Consider the following 20989-nt stretch of genomic DNA (forward strand, 5'->3'; position numbering starts at 1 on the left):
CAACAGAAATATTCAGGTTGAAACCTTTACAAAGATGCTGATTTAGTAACACTCATGGTGAACATATACTTTCAAGACCTGTGTAGCATTTTTAAAAAACTTTATTATGCTCTCTTTTAGGAATCACTACTTTCTGGAGTCCGCTCACGTTCTTATTCCTGTTCATCACCCAAAATTTCTTTAGGAAAATCTCGGTTGGTGCGTGATTTTACAGTGTGCAATGCAAGTGAAGGTGAGCATTATTTACCACGCGTCTTCGAAAGCATTCTATTCCAGGGCAGAGTTTTAGTAAAAGTACACAAAATATACAAGGGCAGCAGGCAAGAGTTTATTTTTACAATTGATTTTTCTAAGTTTAGCAAAGTGTTTTTTCATTAGATAGCAGAGAAGTTAAAGATCTGATTTTGATGAAATTAAAAATTTGTACACATATCTCTGTTGATTCTTTGAATAAAATGTAGTCCTCAAATTGTGTAAACTATAATTTATTCTAGGTTCATTATTGTGAGGGCTTTAGAGGATTTTATTTAAGTAAAGTATAAAAATTACTCTTCCTCTATATATAAATTGCTGAAATAATCTAACTCCTCAGAGGCAAACCATTACAAAATAGATTTTCTTTCATTATTTAGCAAGGGATTTTAGGGAGATGAAATAAGAGAACATATTTGAAACATGAGTAAATGTATCTCAAGGTTTTTTTTTGTGTGGCAATTTAAGCATTCAGAAATGTAACTTTTATGCAATGACATTTTAATTTAAATATAGTATACCTATAGAAAAGGGTGTAAATTATAAGCATATAGTTTGATGAACTTTTAAAAGTGAATTCAGATAAAGAAATAGAGCAATTACAGGTAACTCAGAGCTGCCCTGGTAGCCCCTCTCAGTGACTGTGCCCATTTTCAACTTGATTTTGAAATGTAATTATTTCATACTTCTGTACATAATATATTATGTAAAAATTGCATTTCAAGACATATTTGGAAGTGTTCATGCTACTCTGTAATATATAGCATTATAATAAAATTTTTGTCAATGTATTAGATAATGCTTTTTTGGGTTATCCTTAAGAATCTTAAAAGATTCAGAAAACAAGAGATGTGCTTAAGTACTCTCAACTTCTCAGTGTAGAATATTTAAAATAGGATTTGTTTTACACCTTTTCTTTCCTTTTAAAATTCTTTATTACATTGCTGTTTTGCATTTTATGCTATGTAGAATAGTATTGTAAGCATAATCTTTGTGCTTGGAACTCCCATCCTAAACACGGCCTTAGGTATGGAAGATATTCAATAAATATTTGTTGAACAAATATGGTAGTCAAGATACTTCAAATACAAAACAAGTGTTACTAGGTGTGCCCCCTGCGCGGTCCCCCCTCCACTCCCCCCTCCCCCAACCGCTGTCGCCCTTTCTGGGAAGTCTTTTGGAAGAGAAGAAAGCAAGACTACTCATATGTTGTCCATGTTAATTTTTGGAATGGGAAGATAGAGAAAAGAACTAAGAGAAGAAAGGGGTACAATTATTCTTTAGAGGACAGGAAAAGATGGATTGAATTTGCCCTGGATTTTTTTTTATTTTATTTTAATAACATGAGTATTTCTAAGATCTCCAGCTTTACCTAATTTTAGTTTAGGTTGGGAGTCCTCTTAATGGTAGCTTGATAACTTTGCACTCAGAGTCCTAGGTAACGAATTCACTTTATACCATAGCTATTTGGAAAACACCTTTAAGTCTTCTATGAAATGTGCAAAATGGCGGCCTTGTCTTTATATCTGAAATATCCCTGATTTTCCAAGTCAGACCCTTTCAAGTTTGAAATTGTTGAGCAGATGACTAAGAGGAAATTTATTATTTATAAGGGGAAAGAGCCCTCCCTTGTGAATTCTTCAATGAATAAGGAAGGGTATCTCTGCCTAACATACAATCTTTAACTCTTGGCATTTGAATTAGGAAGAATAAAAACTCACATCCTTTGGTTTTTCTGTGAATAAAAGCTTATCTTTAGACAGTATATTTTAAAACAAGGCTATTTGAACGAAGTTTGATATTCTCCAAAAGTTAAGAATTACAAACAGGTAATTTAGATTAAGGCTACACACTAAATGTATAGATTCCAACAGATACTCCTGTATGGTGGCAAATGTTTGGATTGACACCATTTATCTTAGCCACAACTATTGGATTATGAAGAATAAATTAACTCTTAAGGAAGGAGTACTTTTAACTGTGACCAAAGCACAGGTGTGAAAACGTGACCAGTTCAAAGATGTATTCTAATTTTCAGTGTTTAGTTTGCTTAATTAAGGGTAAATTGATATTTGTGGTGTTAGAAATCTTCTCTCAGTGAGTTTTGAGTAGTCCTAAACATTTTCTCTATTTCAATAGACTCCGATTCTCCTTTTGCCCCAGTGAAAACTCCCGTATATGAGCTGTAATACAGTTATATAAAGATAGGATGGCCTTTTGCCCTTTCTATTTTTATTTGTGATCTCTCTTCCTTGTCACTTCCAAAGGGCTACTATTGTCATGTCTCATCCCCACCCCCTTTTTTTTTTGAGCCAAGAGTACAATGGCAGCAACTTTATCACTTAATGCTTGTAGACATAAAATCCAACCCTTTACATAATTCCCTTTGGTACATCATAGGTTTAGATAGAAAGGGACATTGTCAATATTGTGATGATAATTATAACCTTACCAAGATGGACAAAAGTGTTCTACACTTAGGCATCTGAGGAGTGAACTAAATGTACTTTTGGAAATGACTGTGCACTGATGGATGGAATCTTTTTAGACTTTGTCCAGTTGGCTGAGTCTGGTTCTGTTACCTTATTAGCTCGATTATTTTGGATAAGAAGCTTTATTCTCTTGGTACCTCTTGTACCTCAGCCTATTTACAAGAAAGATACTGATTTCTACCCAGGAATTAATTTGTGGAACATTTAATAGCGATAAAATAAAGTCTTCAAATTCTTCAAAGAAGATTTTATGTTACCTACAAGATAGAATAAGGTTCGGCATCGATATTTACACATTTCAGGGATATGTATTTATTAGTGATCCTTCTTACATACCTGGCCCATCTTCTTTGCAATTTAGTTTTGCCTCTTCAAGCTTCTGGATTGTAATGGTAAAGGATTTGTCCCTGCTCTGTAGATGGTGTGCTCCACAGTGGCCGCTCCCTCCATCAGTCTCTCTCACTGTCTAAATCAGTGGCTCTGCTCCATCCCTGTAGTAAGTACTCCAGTTCCTTCCGAAAACCAGATGGCGCTGAGCTGCTTGCATGAGCCTGTCCTTCTACCCCCCAGAAGTCCAATGGGACAGGTGGTCTTCCCTTTCCCATAAGCCACAAGGCGCATCTCTGAACTGGCTGCTGCTAGGATTTTGTAAAGGCATTGCAGATCTATTCAAATGGGCTCTTTCTTAGACTGGCCTTCAAGACTTTCTTTTTAGCTTTGCTTAAAAAAATAGCTAAGGCATCTATTGATTCTGTATGTTGGGAAATTAGTGTTACAAATAAGGGATGAAGCTCTGGTGAGAAATATAAAAAAAAGATAGAACTGGTTTTCTGCACTTCTGAAAACATTTGCTGCCCTTGCTGATGCTAACTTTGTTCATAGAATCGTTAACTGTTGCCATGTTTTGGCCTCTTCCCCATTCCCTCCAAACTAGGAAAGTGGTAAAGATACCCAGAGCAATGACCTACTTATATAAAGTGACGTATTTTCTCATAACTGGTGGTGTATACATAATGACAGAATAGGGTGGAGTGTGTGCATTTCAGACTAACACGTGACTGCTAGCTTGTCTGCCTTGGTTTTCATTTTATTTTCTGTGTCTTTTAGAGCAAAGAGCGTACAGTTTACCAGAGCCACCAGAAGAAAAAAGGTATTTTAACTGTTCCAAATTTCCGGAGGCACTGCTCGGTCCACCTTTGGAAATGTGTGCACATCATTTTGGATACTTGTTTAATGGTTTGTGAAGTTTCTATGCAATGGGCCTGCCTGAATCCTTGGCTTCCTTTGTGATCTGTATAGCTGACTAGCTGCTCCTTTCAGTCCCCAGATGTGCAGGCCTCCAGACTGGGGACAGAGTATTCTATTGGGTTATTGTCAAAGCCAAACACTTATAGCATATAGGACCACGGGGAGCAGTGTGAGGACCACCTGCTTTAGAAAGGCATTGGGCCCTGGTCTGCTAGCTTACTTGGTTAGAGCATCATCCTGAACGCCAAGGTTGCAGGTTCAATCCTCGGTCAGGGCATATACAAAAAGCAACCAATGAATGCATAAATGAGTGGAACAACAAATCTATGTTTCTTTCTCCCTCCTTTCCTCTCTCTCTCTCTAAAATTATTATTATTTTTTTAAAAAGGAAAGAAAATAGAAAGGCATCAGGATTTGGCTAGGTAGGCCCGCCATGACAAGAAGCTTTATTTACTATGACAACAGGTCCTGGGCGGTCAGTTATAGAAAGTGCCTAAACATCTGTTACCTGTCTGTAGGGAGCAGTGTGTAGGAGTGCTAAGTTTGAAACAAAGAACACATAATGTTGAAAGTGCTTTAAACATCATCAGTTTTCTAATTGATATGCAGATTTGAAAGCTTTGTGCCTAAGCACCTCTCCTCCTCCTCCCCCAAATAACTGTCAATTGGAGTTTGGGAAGTTGACTAGGGAGCAGGCAAGACTTTGAGTTCTTTTGGCCTCAAGTAACTAACCATGCGTGAGCCCCACTGTGAAATAGCCTGGGGTTATGTCAGAAATGGCAGAAATGTTTGGCATTAAGAGAACATATGAAAAAGAGAAAATGGTTTTAATTTTGGTGATATTAATGCTGAAACTCTGAAACCTTTTACTATATAGATCAAGGTAGACTATTGTGATTTAAGTCTTGGAATAAAAGTATTAATAAGGAAAAGCCTCCTTTTGTTTATTCTTATATTTTGAGACCAAAATAGAAACTTTGAGCTGAGAAAACCAGAGGAAGACTAAGAATGCCCTTTAAGAACAGGAAGCTGAGGAAGATGGCAGTATGGCAATGATGATGATGATGGCAGGAGCAGAATAACTGACCATTATTGGGTGTGTTTTTTTTGTGGTTTGTGCCATTTGGAGCTGCTTACTTTATTACTCCTTTTGAGCAATTTACTAATTCTGGAATTTTTTCATCATCTTGGTTGTCATTTTGATTAGCAGTCTTCCTTCTGCCATATTTCTCACAATTGAAGAAGTACTGGACTGATTGTCAAGATTTTTTAAATAAAACATTTATTTTTCATTAGGAGAGGGAGGGATTTAAGGCTAGAAAAACCAATGTTTTTCCACATTTTCTGTCATTCTGTTTTTTATTCTTTCTATTCTTTATTGCCCCCTAATCCACATCCTGAAAGCATCTGACTTTCTCAGTCATATCCCTTAGTGCAGCGATTTTCAACCTTTTCCAGCTCCTGGTACACAAACTGATTCCTTAAATTCTGTGGCACATGAAAAACATATATTTTTTGCCAATCTGGTAAAATTTTGATTCATTCACACTGGATGGATATATTGTTGGCTGTTGTCATTTTTTTTTTTAATTTGGTAGTCCAAGGGAAAAGAGGTCAGTGTCTCTGACTAAATAGTCAAGCATTGCATGTTTTAGAAATTTCGGTGGCACATTGGTTGAAAATCGCTGCCCTGGTGTATCTAGTAGAGTAGATATTTTATCTCACCTGTTCTGTTCCTGATATCTTGTTGGATATGCCAGGAAGAGCCCTGGCCATACCTGTGGTTTGCTTTGCTCATGATGTACATATTTACTTGAGGGTCCTCCTACACTGGCATTTTTATGTATATTAATCACTTCATTTCTGAATGCAGCCAGGTAAATGGGGAGCTCACTCCAGACCTTGCAGGCTCATTTCTGCAGAGCTGACACACTACCTATCCTAACTTCTTAAACGCTGTATGGCATGACTCACTTATTTTATTGCCACCATCTGTCTTAAATTTACTGCATCTGTTACTTTCTATTAAGAAAATTTTTGAGCAGTTGAGTGTTCAAAGAAGTCACACTGTGTCAACTTTCAATTTGGATAGTGAGAACTTTTTAACATTTAGATGCCCAGTTTTAATTTCAAAAATAGGTTATAGATATAATAAATTAGGATTAAGATGTTCTTTAGATATTTTAAATATCTACTTACCAATTAAAAAGGCAATACCAAGAGACTCTGAAGAATGGAGCTTGTAGAACTTTACTGTGGATGATTCCACTGGGCATCAAATTGATAATAGAGCTTAGGCATTCTTGTTCTGGGATGTTGAAAGAGTTTAAATTATTTCCCCCAAGATTCTTATAAATTGAAAGCTATTTAAATTCTGTTGTGAAATCAGTTGAGGATCTTGCCCTTCTCAGTTCTTCACTACAGTACTTACTTGTTATATAGATTATTATTGTTTACATGATCATGTCTGAGGCCTTATCAGCCTTTGAGCTTAAAAGTTAAGTGGTATAATTTTACGTAATTTTGTAGAAGTATGTAGAATACATGGTAAATTGTGATGCATGTATACTTTTTAAATAAAAACTGAAACGTTGTTCTTGATATTCTCTTCTGTAGCATGGTGATTTGGGATATAGTTGGGTACATATTTTCTTTTATTTGAGAGAGTTTAGTTGTGTTCCTGCTGGGAAGGAGAAGAGAGGACTTCTTGAGTTCAAAATCCACATTGACCTCACATCTCACCATTCTTTAATTCTGAGATTTAGTCTACTCAGCTTACTACTGTTCTCTTAGGTAGTGGGTGGCACCTTTTGTGACTCAAATGTGTTTTTCTCCCAAAGTGAGCCTGTTGAATATTATACCATGAGTTTTGAAAATTAGGATGCTTAAGACATAAGAGGTATGGAATTTTACAGGTTATATTCATCAGTCAGTTATCTAAGGAAGTGGCTGTGAAGTAGAAAGGAAATAATAGGATCTGAGTTCCTTTTTGTTACTCTGAGCAGTTGTAGGATACATTCATTTCTACTCACCCTCTTTCCTTTCTGGCTTTTTCAACTGTTCTAAGTGGCAAACCCAGTTTCACTTACTGTGCAGGATTTGAAAAGCAGGACACTGTCCTGACTATGCCTTTGGATCTGCATGACCAAGAGGCAGCTCTGAAGCCATTTATTTATTTAAAAATACACACGTTCATAAGTTTGAACTCTCCATTATCTAGTATAGAGGTTAAATAACTTAAAGTTTTGTTTAATATGTACCAGGTAAATACATTTTATATTTAAGTGTGAGAAGGGCCCTTAGAAATAATTTAGTTTAAGCCTGTCATTGATCAGATGAGAAAACTCAAGTCCTAGAAAGTTGTCATTGAATTTATTTTCACGAAAGTAATCATGTATATTTTGGTGCATATCAGTAATATGATTGCTTTCGAAAGTATTTCCCAGAGTTGAATGTGTTAACCACTAATCGTCACAAATGAGAAGGTTTTTTGTGGGTTTTTGTTGTTGTTGTTTGGCGGTGGGGAGGGGTGGTCCGGTAGGAAAGACTTTGGATATGAAATCTTTATTTTGGAAATACTCGGTCTACAAAAGTGTTATCTGGTTTGACAAGATATATACTTAGGTTGATATTTAACATATTCTCTCTTTCTCTGTTATATATTAGAAATATAAGACTATCAGAGAAAGTTCCAGGGGAAATATCATTTTTCATAGCTGGGACTTATTTTTCATAAAGAATGATTATATGGATTAGAGGTAAATAAATGATGTTCAGTGTGTTCATGGATTGGGTACAATTGCCTCTAGCTTGCCTCTTATTTGGGGGGGTATCCACAGTTTTCTCTCCTTTGTAATCTAGAGAGTTTCAGGTTGCAAATAGCCTGACTGAGTAGGAGAGATGGAATCAGGAGGCAGACAGCCTGTTTCTCAGGCTGTATTGACAAAGGAAATATCTGTCTGCTGAGTATTATCTCTATGTTCCAAAAATACAGAAAATACAGTTTTTTATTGTTGGTTTTTTGGCTTCTCTGTGTTGGAGGAAAATTCTGTTAGTATAATAAACAGAGAGATGATTTTCAGAGTAAAATTACAAGTCTGAGTTATCCTTTGTTTCTCCAGTATTTTATTATGAAAAAGTGTAAAGTATACAGAAAAATGGAAAGAATTATATACTGAATACCTACCTCTACCACTTATATTCTGTAATTGTTAGTTGTTAGTCTGTGAGCTAGTTGCTTTATCTATCTACCTACCCATCTATAAGATATATTTTTAATAGTTTCTATCTTTATCTTTAGAATAACAATTAAAACTGAAATCTATATGTGTAAATATATGTACAAAACACGGATAAATTTATATGTGTAAAAGCATATGCTGTATTTGACTCCCTCTTTAAATCCTATAAGCCATGAATGAATACAGATTATTTTTGTAGAATTCCGGAAGAAGAATGGGACAAATACATCATACCTGCCAAATCGGATTCTGAAAAGTACAAAGTGAGCCGAACTTTCAGCTTCATCATGAATCGGATGACTAGCCCTCGGAATAAATCTAAGGTAGTTAAGGTTTGGTGCCTATCATGCAGAAACATAGATGGCTCAGTTTCTCAGCAATTAGTATAGTTTCCCCTCCCCCTTTAAAATCATTTACCTCAGATTTTACACATACTTGAAAACCTGTATGTTTTATATGGAGCATTGCCTAAGTCAGTGGTCGGCAAACTCATTAGTCAACAGAGCCAAATATCAACAGTACAACGATTGAAATTTCTCTTGAGAGCCAAATTTTTTAAACTTAAACAATATAGGTAGGTACATTGTTATTAACTTAATTAGGGTACTCCTAAGGCTTAGGAAGAGCCACACTCAAGGGGCCAAAGAGCCTCATGTGGCTCGCGAGCCGCAGTTTGCGGACCACTGGCCTAAGTCATCAGAAATGCTAAGACAACTACATTCTGGGTAATAATACATGTTGGCATCATTGTACCTGTTGATTACAGTCCTTATATTCTGATAGAAACGTAGGGACTTTGTATGACTTCTCTAAGATGTTGGCTCTCAGCATTTCTCTTTTCTCATTTCCCCCCGTTTTTCTGCTGCTGCTGCTGCTGCTCTATCTGAAGACAAAAAGCAAGGATGCCAAAGACAAAGAGAAGCTGAGTCGACATCAATTTGTCCCTGGAACTTCCTCTGGAGTTCTACAGTGTTTGGTTTGTGATAAAACGCTCCTGGGGAAAGAGTCGTTTCAGTGTTCCAGTAAGTTCTTGGGCCTTGTACACAGTGTCTTTATGCTTTGCTTCCCCAGACAGTAAGATCCCTGAGGCCAGGGTCATTGCTAAGCATATTCACATGGACGTTTGCTTTAGTGCTGCACATACGATTTAACGACTTAACAAGAATGACCCACGATGGTTCGAGTCAGTACTTTTTATCCATAACCTTCCAGAACCCAAACTACATATATTACTGCCAACTTAATGTCTCCACTTGGGTGTCTAGAAACTTCTCAAATGTTACATGTCCAAAACAGAGCTCTGTTCTGCCTCTCCCGTGCCCACCTTCAAGCTGACCCTCTTCGTTAATGGCACCCACAGTGCCCAGAGCCAATGCCTTGTGAATAGCGGCTTAGTAAATATTTGTGGAGTGAAAGAATTATTCAGAGCCAAAGGATTGAGGCCCAGGCAGGTGAAATGCATTTTATGATATTTGTTGGTGGCCAGAGTTAGGGGGCTGCATGGGAGTGGGATGGGAGCATAGGGAGAGAGAAGAGCAGGGGAACGTTTCCATGTGAGTTTCTCTTTAAATTCCTAGGAAATGATTCCATTAAGAATCAAACTGTATTGATAGTTGTACATCTCAGGAAAAGACCATCCACACACGGCATGAAAGGCAGCTTCCATTTTCTCTGCACTGTTGACAGTATTTGATGACACCAGCTCTACACGGGCTTGAGCTTTGCTTTCCTTGGCAAATACTTGATTTCTTTCTTTTATGGGATCTGAAATAGCATCAAGCAGTTCAGATGTGATTTAAGTTGCTAATTTCTTTAGAAATTTGCTGTAAGTATTGCTGCGGATTGTTTCTGGCTTGCCTGCCTGTCAGCAGTCGGTTATAAGTGGGTGTGACAGCACCCATTTCCTAGGGTGTCAGTCCACGCTGTTCACAAGGCCGATCCCCACGATGGATCCATCATCCACATCACCATCTTTCTCTCCCCTCATTTTAAGGTAAACTCCTCCAGGGGGTGATCTGCACTCACCGCTCTGATGTCTTTCCCTGCCACTTCTTCCTTAGCCACCTGCATTTTGGCCTCTGTCTTTAGTATTTAACAGAAGTCCTGCTTTTGGCGGAAACTTGGCATCACTTTCTAGTCAGGTCTGAGAGTCTGTGCTCCCGTCGATTGCCCCTCCATTTAGGTAAACATTCTCTTTTCCATGGCAGCTTCCCTCCTGTTTACCACGGGTGTCGTCTCCTTTGTCCTGGGGCCCTCCAAACTCAGTTCTTACGCATTTGTTCACCACCCCGCCCCCAATTGTTTCTGTGTTAATAGTCGTGCAATCATTTGTTCTAAAATATGATAGCTAGGCCTAATCTTCCCAGATTAATGTCTTTATCCCTCACTTTCTACTTCCATATTTACAGCTGCCTAGAGAGACTGAGCAATCAGGTAGTTTGTGGCCACTTTGGAGAGTATGGAAGAGCTACAGGGATAATAAACCAAGACTGTCCCAGTCACACTGGCTCAGGGTGACTGTCGCTGTGGGCATCACTACCCAGAGGTTTCATGTGAAAGGTCGTCCTTCTTGCTGCACTAATGGTACAAGCTCAGACCGTGGGCACCTTGACTCCTCTTCCCCTTTGTCTCCCCACCTCACCCCAGTCCCCACATACCCCCATCACTCTTTCCTTTCCTGTCTCCCTGGGACCACTCAGGTACATTCTCATCACCCTCTTTGGGACTGCTGAGAGCAAATTGCACTCGTTTCCCTCTCCAGGTATTTTCACGTACAGTTTATTCTGAATACACTTACATCAGTCTTTGTACAACACCACTTTCATCAGCCCACATACACAAAAGAACTTCTCTCATTTTTGTTTAGTGGACTAAGCCCAACCTCTTCTGATGCCTGTGGTTCCTGGTCTGCCTCCTGCTGGCCAGTCCAAGGTTAGTTCCCCTTTCAGCCTTACAGCCAGGGGCCGACCCGGGCCTGCTGTCCTCTTCTCCCTTCCCGTGGGTTTTCCTGCCTCTGTTCCTTCACTTATGATTATAACCTCCCTTCTCTCAGTTTCCCCTTCTCTATGTCAGTCCACATTTCTCACCTCGTTTTGGAAATCATCCCTGACTGCTGTGGCCTAAATTCTTACACATCACGTTTATGACCTATTTTGTCTATTCTTTTTAATACTGGGTTATGTACAACCTCTTTTGGTTTTTAACTACTAAAATGGACTTTAAGTTATTTAAGGACTATAATCACACAATTCTTTTATATCCCCTACAGCAGCCATCACTAAGTTGGGCCCTTAGACACTCATATGTAGTTAATATATAATTAATAATATCTAGTTAGATCAGAGGTCCTCAAACTTTTTAAACAGGGAGCCAGTTCACTGTCCCTCAGACCATTGGAGGGCCGGACTATAGTTTAAAAAAAAACTATGAACAAATTCCTATGCACACAGCACATATCTTATTTTGAAGTAAAAAAACAAAATGAGAACAAATACAATATTTGTATTTGCATGTGGCCCGCGGGCCGTAGTTTGAGGACCCCTGAGTTAGATACTCAGAAGTAATTAATGCATGTTAGGGAGCCAGGACTTGCTGAAAAGTAAACTTTTGTAGTATAGAATATGTAGGTTCATACTGAGTTGCCATGGAAATCTTAGTGGAAGATGGAAATTGCTGAAAGTACATAATAGGATATGTTCAGCTTTTAAAGTAGTCAATTTTTTAAATGTAATAAAATTCATAGAAGATATAAGGTTTAAGGAGAAGCTTGGAGTTATCCAAAATTTACCACCTAGAGAACATTGCTACCTAATATTTTGATGGAGTCCCTTCTAGTAAAAAGAGTCAGCTTGTTATGCTCATGTTTTATTTGAGGATGCTATCACATGTACTAAGTTATTCCTTACTTAGTGTACATTTAAGTTTTTCCCAGCATAATGTTGCACATATAACTGTACACATCTTTGATTATTGCCTTAGATTAAATTCTAGAATCAGTATGAATATACATTTGATTTCCTTTTTAACCCACAGTTTTTTAGAAGTTTTAAGATTTACAGTTTTGGGGGTGGGGAGTATTAGAGTTTTAAACTTCATATTAACATTAAGTTTTTTTTTACATTGGATAAGAGACTATGACATGTCCAATCTCTGCTGTTTTTGATAAATAATCCTATTTCATTGGTGTATTTTTGTTTTTAATCGTGAAAGTTAGTATTTCTAATCTTAAAAATATGATGTGAAACAAAATATCATGTAAATATTGAGAATCCTGGTGGCCCTAGCTGATTTGGCTCAGTGGATAGAGCGTCAGCCTGCAGACTGAAGGGTCCCAGGTTTGATTCTGGTCAAGGGCACATGCCTGGGTTGCAGGCTCCATCCCTAGTAGGGGATGTGCAGGAGGCAGCCGATCAATGATTCTCTCTCATCATTGATGTTTCTATCTCTCTCTCCCTCTCCCTTCTTCTCTAAAATCATTAAAAATATATTTTAAAAAATCCTGGTGTCCGTAATTTTTTTTTGTTAAAGCCTGAGTTGTTAGTTTTTCATGAAAATTGTATTTTTATAAGATTTTCCTTGTTTATAAATAGATTGTACTGCTTATATTTTGATGTTACCTTCATTGCGGATTTTACTTTCATCAACATAAAATTAATTTCTAATGCCATTAAATGCCTTTTGCATCAAATTTTACTTTGTTTAAAGTTTACATTCCTCTTGCTTTCCTTTCCTTTGTATTTCCCTTACCTAACTCTGTGGTCTTGATTTGGGGTGTGCATCTTCATTTTGGGTATAGGTGCTCTGTAATGTAACGGAGAGGCCTTGTTTTATAGCATTTTTTTTCTAATTTGCATTTACAGCTATCAGCTAGCTTTTATAGTTCTATGCTATTTTCCTTAACGTCTGGTTTAGCCATTTGCTTTTATCTTTTTCATAGATTTGGCAAGCAGATATGCTCTTTTATTATCTATTAATACTAACTTTAGGGCTTATAATGAAAGTCTTATAATTACATACTCTTTTATTTCCCTTCTATTTACCCTTTTTACCCCTAGCCTCTGTTAGTATACTAATTCATCATTAAATTATTGTTTTTATATTATGGGTATAATCTTTCAGAAATAGTTTTCTATTTCAAGACTAATTTGATATTTGTATTCAGCTCTGTGTCTCTACTTACAACAATTTTTTAGCTGCGGTTCTTTGTTTAGATGGTTCCAGTGCTCAATTTGCTCCTTTAAAAAAATCTGATTTATTTCTGAACTCTTAGTTTTGATTCTGCTCTTAATACCTTTCTTAAGAAGGTTATTGGAGTGGTCTGTTTTCTGAAATCTTGTATATCTAAGGGTGTATCTTTGCTTCTTTCACACACAAAAAGCAATTTATCTGGCCAAGTTCTTAGGCCAAATGTTTCCACCTCAATACTCTGTCAACACTGGTCCACTCTATCTGAGCATTTAAAATTGTAGCAGAAAAATCTGGGGCCTGCTTGACCTTATTCCTTTGTGGGTGACCTGCTTTGTCTACTTGAGGACTTTTCAATTTTTAATCATACAGATGTCGTCAGAATGTTTCTATGGAATAGGTGTCATTTAATTATTTTTTCTAGGAAACAGTGAGAGCTTTTGATCTGTCTTTTTTTGGGGGGGAGGGGGTTGTTAGCTTTAAAAGAAGTTTTTGTCAGTTGTCGCTTTGACTATTGCTTCTGATCTAGTTTTTCAGATTTTTTCCTTGGAGAAGTGTGATCTCTGTTATCTGTCTTTTTTTGTATGACACCTTCTATTTTATAATTATACCCTGCTTTTTCTCCACATTCTGGAGGAAACCTTTCAAGTTTAATTTCAAGGTGCTGCTTTGATGTTTCTGTCACATTGATTCTTCACACCCGGTTCACATTCTGCTCTCGACCTCCCTCCTTGCAGTCCTGTCTCATCTCACAAAGCTCGTCTTCCTCTCCTGCTGCCGGCGACCCTCACATCTCCCTCCTTCATGGCCGTTTGGTCCTATTTCATGTCTCTTCGGGAGAATACATTCAAAATACCTAAAAATTTCTCTCCTTCTGGATTTAATAATACTCTGTGGCTCACGCTGCCTGTTTGTTTTCAGTATAATTTTGTGCTGGGGTAGCTCACAGCTTCTTTTTTTCTTTAACTTTTTTTATTTGCTTATTCTGGAATGAGGAGAGAGCCTCCGGTTTCCATGTTTGCCAGCAGGACCAGCTTGCGGGTCAGCCTGGGCCCTGCTTACTGCCCGCTGAGGTGTTGGCTGAAATGCCTCTGTAGACCCACAGGTGGGAGGGTGGTTGGGTTCAACCTCCTGCACAGTGTGGCTTTGATGGACCTAAATGGATGGGATAATTCTTTCTCATGAAGCTTCTGATAAGCCACAGGTTCCTGCATCTACACAGGGCATGGGGGTGGGTGGGACAGGGTGGCCCTGGCGAGTGGGAGGGGAGAGAGGGCAGGGAGACAGCAGCCTGGCAGGAAGCAGTCCCCACGCAGGGGCAGTTTTCTGTGAGGACGACTTGGGTCTCTGAGCCAGTTGGCAGAAAGGGGCAGGCAAGGTGTTCCCTTACTTCTTTCAGGGAGATGAGGCCACATTGTTTCTTGGAGGAAAACACAGGCAGGCCACTCACTTTTCTCTTTTAGTTTGGCTACCTCTGGTTAGTAAGCATTCCTGTCGGAGCCGATGACATATTTTTTTCTCAGTGATGGTTGAGTTTTTCTTTCCATTTCCATAGGCATTCTACCTGGTGTGGGAGGGGGCAGTTGCTACCAGCCAGATGTCAGAAATTGCTTACAATATAGGCAGATAATAGCAAACGGGTTCTCAGGCAGGCACAGAAGTGTATGCCATGCGTAACTCTAGGTGTCATAATGGATGAGTCCCTCTGCAAAAGGAGAACAGTATCTCCAAGGAAATGAAACAATTAGCAGTGTGCTTGTGCTTGAGTGGTAGGGCTCCACATCATTTAGTATTTTTTCCCTTATGTTTCCTAAATATTTTTAATGTGAATGTGCTATTTCATAATGACCAGTAAAACCACGATGTCGTCCTGTTCATTTCTGATTACCTTAAATAAGACAGACACCTTTCTATCTCCTCCCTTTGTTACAGGCTGTACTGCAAATGTACATAAAGGTTGTAAAGATGCTGCACCTCCATGTCCCAAGGTAACCGCTGTCATCTGTGCATGTGCGTGTTTCTATCTGGCTCGGTTGCTTCATATTATCTGTTTAGGCTGTGACTCTTCTCTTATTGTCTAGATTTATTTCTAGAATGATCACTGCAACAATATAGTCACACATGCTCCAAGTGTAGGGTTATTCCCTTCGCTGTGTGCTCTCAGAGCGAGCGGGAAAGCGCGGTGTGGCCATCAGTGTTAGGCAGTGCGAGTGGGTCTGCCTTTCTCCTGGAACCTGCTTGGTTTACCAGTGTGAACCCTGGTTATATGTAAATGAAGCCTAGAGCAGTAATTCTCACACATCAAACACCATCAGAGTCACCTGTAGGACTTGTTAAAACACAGATTTCTGGGCACCACTTCCAGAATTTCTGACCCAGTAGGTCTGGGTTGGACCTGAGAATGTGCATTTCTAACAAGTTTCCCAGAGATGATGGTGGTCCCGGGACTATGCTGAGAGGCTCGTGGGACGGGAAGAGTGTTCTCTGTGTTTGGGGGTGGGCTTGAGTAGATGGGCACCTGTCATTCTATGCCTTTCCTTCCCATTTTGAAGACATGTCAGGAATGCATGTAAGAAAGCACAATGATCTTTCAGAGGGAAACTTGGAGTCACAACCTCCATGTTAACTGCATCACACGCTGTGTCAGGCCACAGAGTTGAGGGCAACGTTTCATTGTGCAAAGTTATGTTATGTCCTGTAGGCAGGAGGAATAGCCAGGATAGAAAGAAACAAGTGGGAGAAAGGCATAGCTGATAGGAACTCCCCTTTCAGCCCAAGTCTGGACACACGAGCTAGTGGTTTCTGGTTCCTTTAGGCCAGCGGTTCTCTATCTGTGGGTCGCGACCCCTTTGGGGGTCCAACGACCCTTTCACAGGGGTCGCCTAAGACCATCAGAAAACACATATATAATTACATATTGTTTTTGTGATTAATCACTATGCTTTAATTATGTTCAATTTGTAACAATGAAAATACATCCTGCATATCAGATATTTACATTATGATTCATAACAGTAGCAAAATTACAGTTATGAAGTAGCAACAAAAATAATTTTATGGTTGGGGGTCACCACAACATGAGGAACTGTATTAAAGGGTCGCGGCATTAGGAAGGTTGAGAACCACTGCTCTAGGCTTTTAATAAAGCTGGGATATTCATGAGACTCACGTTCATGAAGCACACATTCATTATAACTTAGCATCTCATTATCATAACATTTTTCTTTGCTGCCTTTAATGTCTTTTGCTTTGAATTCCTCTTTGAAATAATGAAAATGATGTGATAAGAATCCTATCCTGTGTACTAACTGTGTGGACATTCTTGTAGTTCATTGGTGCTTTGATCTTATTTTATGTGTTTCTGATGTTCTTTACCAGAAATTCCAAGAGAAATATAACAAGAACAAACCACAGACCATCCTTGGAAGTAAGTGATGTGGAAAACTAGAACTTTTCCAATTTCATACATTCCACACATTTTTCCAATGTAAAATACCCCCAACTTTTGCTTTCTCATTTGCCCAATTATTTCTTCTTTCAGAACAAATGCTTGACATAATTTTTAGTTACTAGTATACAAAGAGATCAAGAATGGTGTAAACTTCTATGGCAACCTAAAAGCCTTTGTACTACATTACTGTATGATTTAAAAATTTTTTTCAATTACAGTTTACATTCGATGTTATTCTGAATTAGTTTCACGTGTATAGCATGGAGGTCATGATCTTTTATATTATGGAGGACTAAATGGAGGAGGTATTATGATTTTGCCTCAATTCTAAGATGCGATCTGGCATAACATGCACTACTGATTTAATAACCTTTTAGGGCAGCGGTTCTCAACCTGTGGGTCACGACCCCTTTGGGGGTCGAACGACCCTTTCACAGGGGTGGCCTAAGACCATCGGAAAACACATATATAATCACATATTGTTTTTGTGATTAATCACTATGCTTTAATTATGTTCAATTTGTAACAATGAAAATACATCCTGCATATCAGATATTTACATTATGATTCATAACAGTAGCAAAATTACAGTTATGAAGTAGCAACAAAAATAATTTTATGGTTGGGGGTCACCACAAAATGAGGAACTGTATTAAAGGGTCGAGGCATTAGAGTACACACCACACACTTCTTAAGAATCACAAGGTAAGGGGGGGAAATCTTCAAGTTTGGAATTTATAGATTCTTATCGTTCTCTGTTTTCTATTACCATAACAACCTGGTGTTTTTCTTAATTGTACTTGAGGCTGGAATCTCCTTAGCTCCTCTAGAATGGCTGTGAAATGTTAAGGTCTATCCAAGTTTCGTTTGCATATTTTTAGATTTGGTGGTTCTATTTTTTCTTGAATTATATGTGAAATTTAAACAATTTCTCCTGAACATAATTGCAGTTTTTGACAGTTCCTTACATTGCATGCAAGAACCAGCCATACCATCATCTCTTACGTTTGAAATCCTTTGATTTGTTGTGAGAGATTAGTAATTTTTTCTGCCTCAAATGGCGTTGTTTGCCCTATGATCTGCATTTTAAGTTTGTGGTCCCTTTTCATTTCAAGGCTGTAACAAAGTGTGACCCGTGTTTTTAAATCCCCTTGAATTAGGGGATAAGGAGGTATGCATCTTCATGGTGACATGCGATTGGGGGTGATGTTACACAAGGTTGAGCTAATGCAGTCAGTACAATTGTGACATAAATAACTGGCTGTTCTGACACCAGGAGTCCCTTTGACCTGACCTTAAGGTACTTCTCGTTTTCATAAGGTTAAGCGTGAAAATAAAAAGCATCTTAAAATTAATAAAATACCATCTATTCCCTCTCTTTACTTGGGAGTCACAAGACTAACATTAAATCATGCGTGTGTCAAATTCCTTGTAATATCCCCCTTTTGCTTGAGAAGGTGCATGTGACAGCTATATTATAGGACTAAATATTTTCTCGGAGTTACAGATAGTATCCAGCAAATGTAAACGCACCTATGGCCACAGCATTTTAGAACTGACTCGAAAGGCACTGAAGCATTATTTAGTTTTCAGTATGTGAGACCCGGAGAAGCAGGTCTCATTCCGATGAGCTTTTACAGTCCATGGGCTCAGCTTGGCTTTTATTTGTCTGAAATTCTTAGACCATAAAGACACAGACTCCTCAGCATCATTCCAATCCATTGACAGGCTCTGTGTGCGCGTGTGCTTGCTTAGACACACACTATGCATTCTAGTCATAGTGCTAATGACACGTTGCGCCTCTTCGAAGCTGCTCTGGGGAGTGCAAGCAGTGGTTTATGAGAAAGCTGCCCCGGTGTGTTTCCCTGTTCCATTTTCTTGTTTGTTTGTGTTATCCCAGCCGCCCACAGTCTCCAAGTGGATGTGCTGGAGCAGGCCTGCAGCCCTGCTGTCAGGAGGGTGTGACATGGAAGAGACATTCGAAGCAGGTGTCGGGATGTGGAGGGAACTGGTTTCCAGGCTGAGCATGCGAAATGCTAGAAGCGGCCATTGAGTGTTCAGCTTTCTGGCTTTTAAGCGACTACCTGTACTTCTCGTAATTACTGCCCTCTATGAAAACACATGAAGCATCCATTCTGATTTCCAGATTCTTCATTTAGAGACGTCCCCCTGGCTGGTCTCTCCTTGCACCCTTCTTCCTCCATGCCCATCGGATTGCCGGCTGGGAGGAAAGACACCCCGGGGCAGGCCCATCCATTGTCCAGAAGTGTTCCCGGCACCACCTTGGACAGGTAAGTCCATGTGGTTTTACATCTTCTCACCTCAGAGCCGCTGTTGGGCTAACTCTTCTCCCTCCCTCCACTGCAGGAGGCCAGGCCCATCCTTGGAGTCCGAGAGTGACGGGAACGCCTGGAGAAGCAGGTCTCATTCCGATGAGCTCTTACAGTCCATGGGCTCATCCCCCTCCACGGATTCTTTCTTAATGGAAGGTGAGAAAAAGATGTTTGCATGTACTGGTGTTTCTGTGAGCATTTGCCAAAAGGAATATTTTCTGAAGGATATAAGATTGAAAAAATATTCTTTGTTCTTTTTAAAAGAATTCTGTTTCATGGTATCTCTTTGCTATAGGTTTTTCTTAAAAAAAGAAAAAGAAAGTAAGAAAGAAAGAGAGAAAGAAAGGAAAAAAAGAAAATTTAGACCCAAAGAAGATTTTCATAGAGTGACCAAGGAAATATGTAATTTTTAGTGGACATATGTCATAAATATGATGATGAGAATGGCATACATTGTGTTTGTTATTCTTTTAAAAAGTTTTACAGCTATTAATAGAATTGAAATAGGATTATAGATTAAAAAGATATATTTCAATTAGTTAAGAAAGGACTTGCTTGGAACTCTGGGATATTTATTGCCATCTGTTGCCTCCCACTTCTTAGGAAATAAAAACATTTTTTTAAAGAGCATATTTTGTAGGATAGGACTTAATGTGGGGAATTACTTATATCCAAGTTGTGTCAATAAGTGAAAGAAAACCAAATGAAAGGAGAGTCGTGACAAGAGAAAGGTGTGGACTCTGCCCCAGGAATCTGTTTCTTTTATTTTAAACTTAAGACTTTAAATTCATTGTCATGTCATGTTTATTGCTCTGAGCTGGAATCATTTTTAGGAGTGCTATTTGGACAAACAGCACTTTGTTTTCTGGAAGGGTGTGTGTGTGTGTTGTCAAATTCTGTCAGAAAACTCTTGTGCTCACGTGACTTGAGTCCTGACACCATGTGTCATGTTTATATTAAGGACAGCAAGCCAAGTAAAGAGGAAATAAAGTGGACAAGAACAAGATTCAAATTTGAGTAAATAGTGCAAAACAGCCCAGGGCAAAAGATTCTGTGTTCAAGATTCTGTAAGCACGCACGGACTCTGAAGGTTACCAAAAGTAAAACTAAAACTAAAACAGAACGAGCCAAAACAAACAAACAAAAGAATCTTCAAATGTCCTTTTTTTAGTATATACACAACCATTGTGTTAATATCTGATTCTTTGCTTTCATGAGCGCAGTTTTGGTTTTCAGATGTTTCAACTCCATATCAACAGTATTTTGGCTTAGTTGTTTCTCTTTATAGCACAGTATTTAGTGTGATGAATCCATAAACGTGGGTACTTGTGAAGGTCTGTTTGTGTTTCACATGTTACTCCACTTTTGACTTTTCCAAAACCACATTAGATGTCGTGGATTCTTCTCTGTGGAGTGACCTCAGCAGTGATGCCCAGGAGTTTGAAGCTGAGTCTTGGAGTCTTGTGGTGGACCCCTCGTTTTGCAGTAGGCAGGAGAAGGATGTCATCAAAAGACAGGATGTCATTTTTGGTAAGCTTTTCAGATATGCTCCTTGGATGAAGCAATGTCATATAGAGGGAAAAACCTGGACTGTGAAACCATTCAGACCTGAGTTCAAATCCAAATTCTACCATTTTCTTTTTTTTTTTAAAGCAACTTTCTCAATGTGATTTTTATTTATATATATACTAGAGGCCCGGTGCACAAAAATTTGTGCACTCGGGGGGGAAGGGGGGTCCTTCAGCCCGGCCTGTGCCCTCTCGCAGTCTGGGACCCCTCGGGAGATAA

General features: G+C 38.8%; 1 protein-coding gene across 8 annotated transcripts in view; it reads left to right on the forward strand.

The window, feature by feature from the left end:
• ARHGEF28 (Rho guanine nucleotide exchange factor (GEF) 28) overlaps positions 1 to 20989 on the forward strand; it is a 224342-nt gene that overhangs the window by 140188 nt on the left and 63165 nt on the right. For 5 of the 8 annotated variants that reach the window (XM_014549713.1, XM_005858023.2, XM_005858024.2 and 2 more), the window contains 9 exons: positions 121 to 232; positions 3852 to 3894; positions 8433 to 8556; positions 9123 to 9255; positions 15350 to 15405; positions 16796 to 16844; positions 19015 to 19159; positions 19236 to 19357; positions 20591 to 20731. In XM_014549713.1, coding sequence (XP_014405199.1) covers positions 121 to 232; positions 3852 to 3894; positions 8433 to 8556; positions 9123 to 9255; positions 15350 to 15405; positions 16796 to 16844; positions 19015 to 19159; positions 19236 to 19357; positions 20591 to 20731 — 925 coding nt within the window. Of the gene's footprint in view, positions 1 to 120; positions 233 to 3162; positions 3241 to 3851; positions 3895 to 8432; positions 8557 to 9122; positions 9256 to 15349; positions 15406 to 16795; positions 16845 to 19014; positions 19160 to 19235; positions 19358 to 20590; positions 20732 to 20989 lie in introns of all 8 variants that reach the window. The other 3 variants (XM_014549703.1, XM_014549710.1, XM_014549719.1) reach the window with 1 other exon arrangement.

Source organism: Myotis brandtii, unplaced genomic scaffold, assembly GCF_000412655.1.
Source record: "Myotis brandtii unplaced genomic scaffold, ASM41265v1 scaffold115, whole genome shotgun sequence".
NCBI lineage: Eukaryota > Metazoa > Chordata > Mammalia > Chiroptera > Vespertilionidae > Myotis > Myotis brandtii.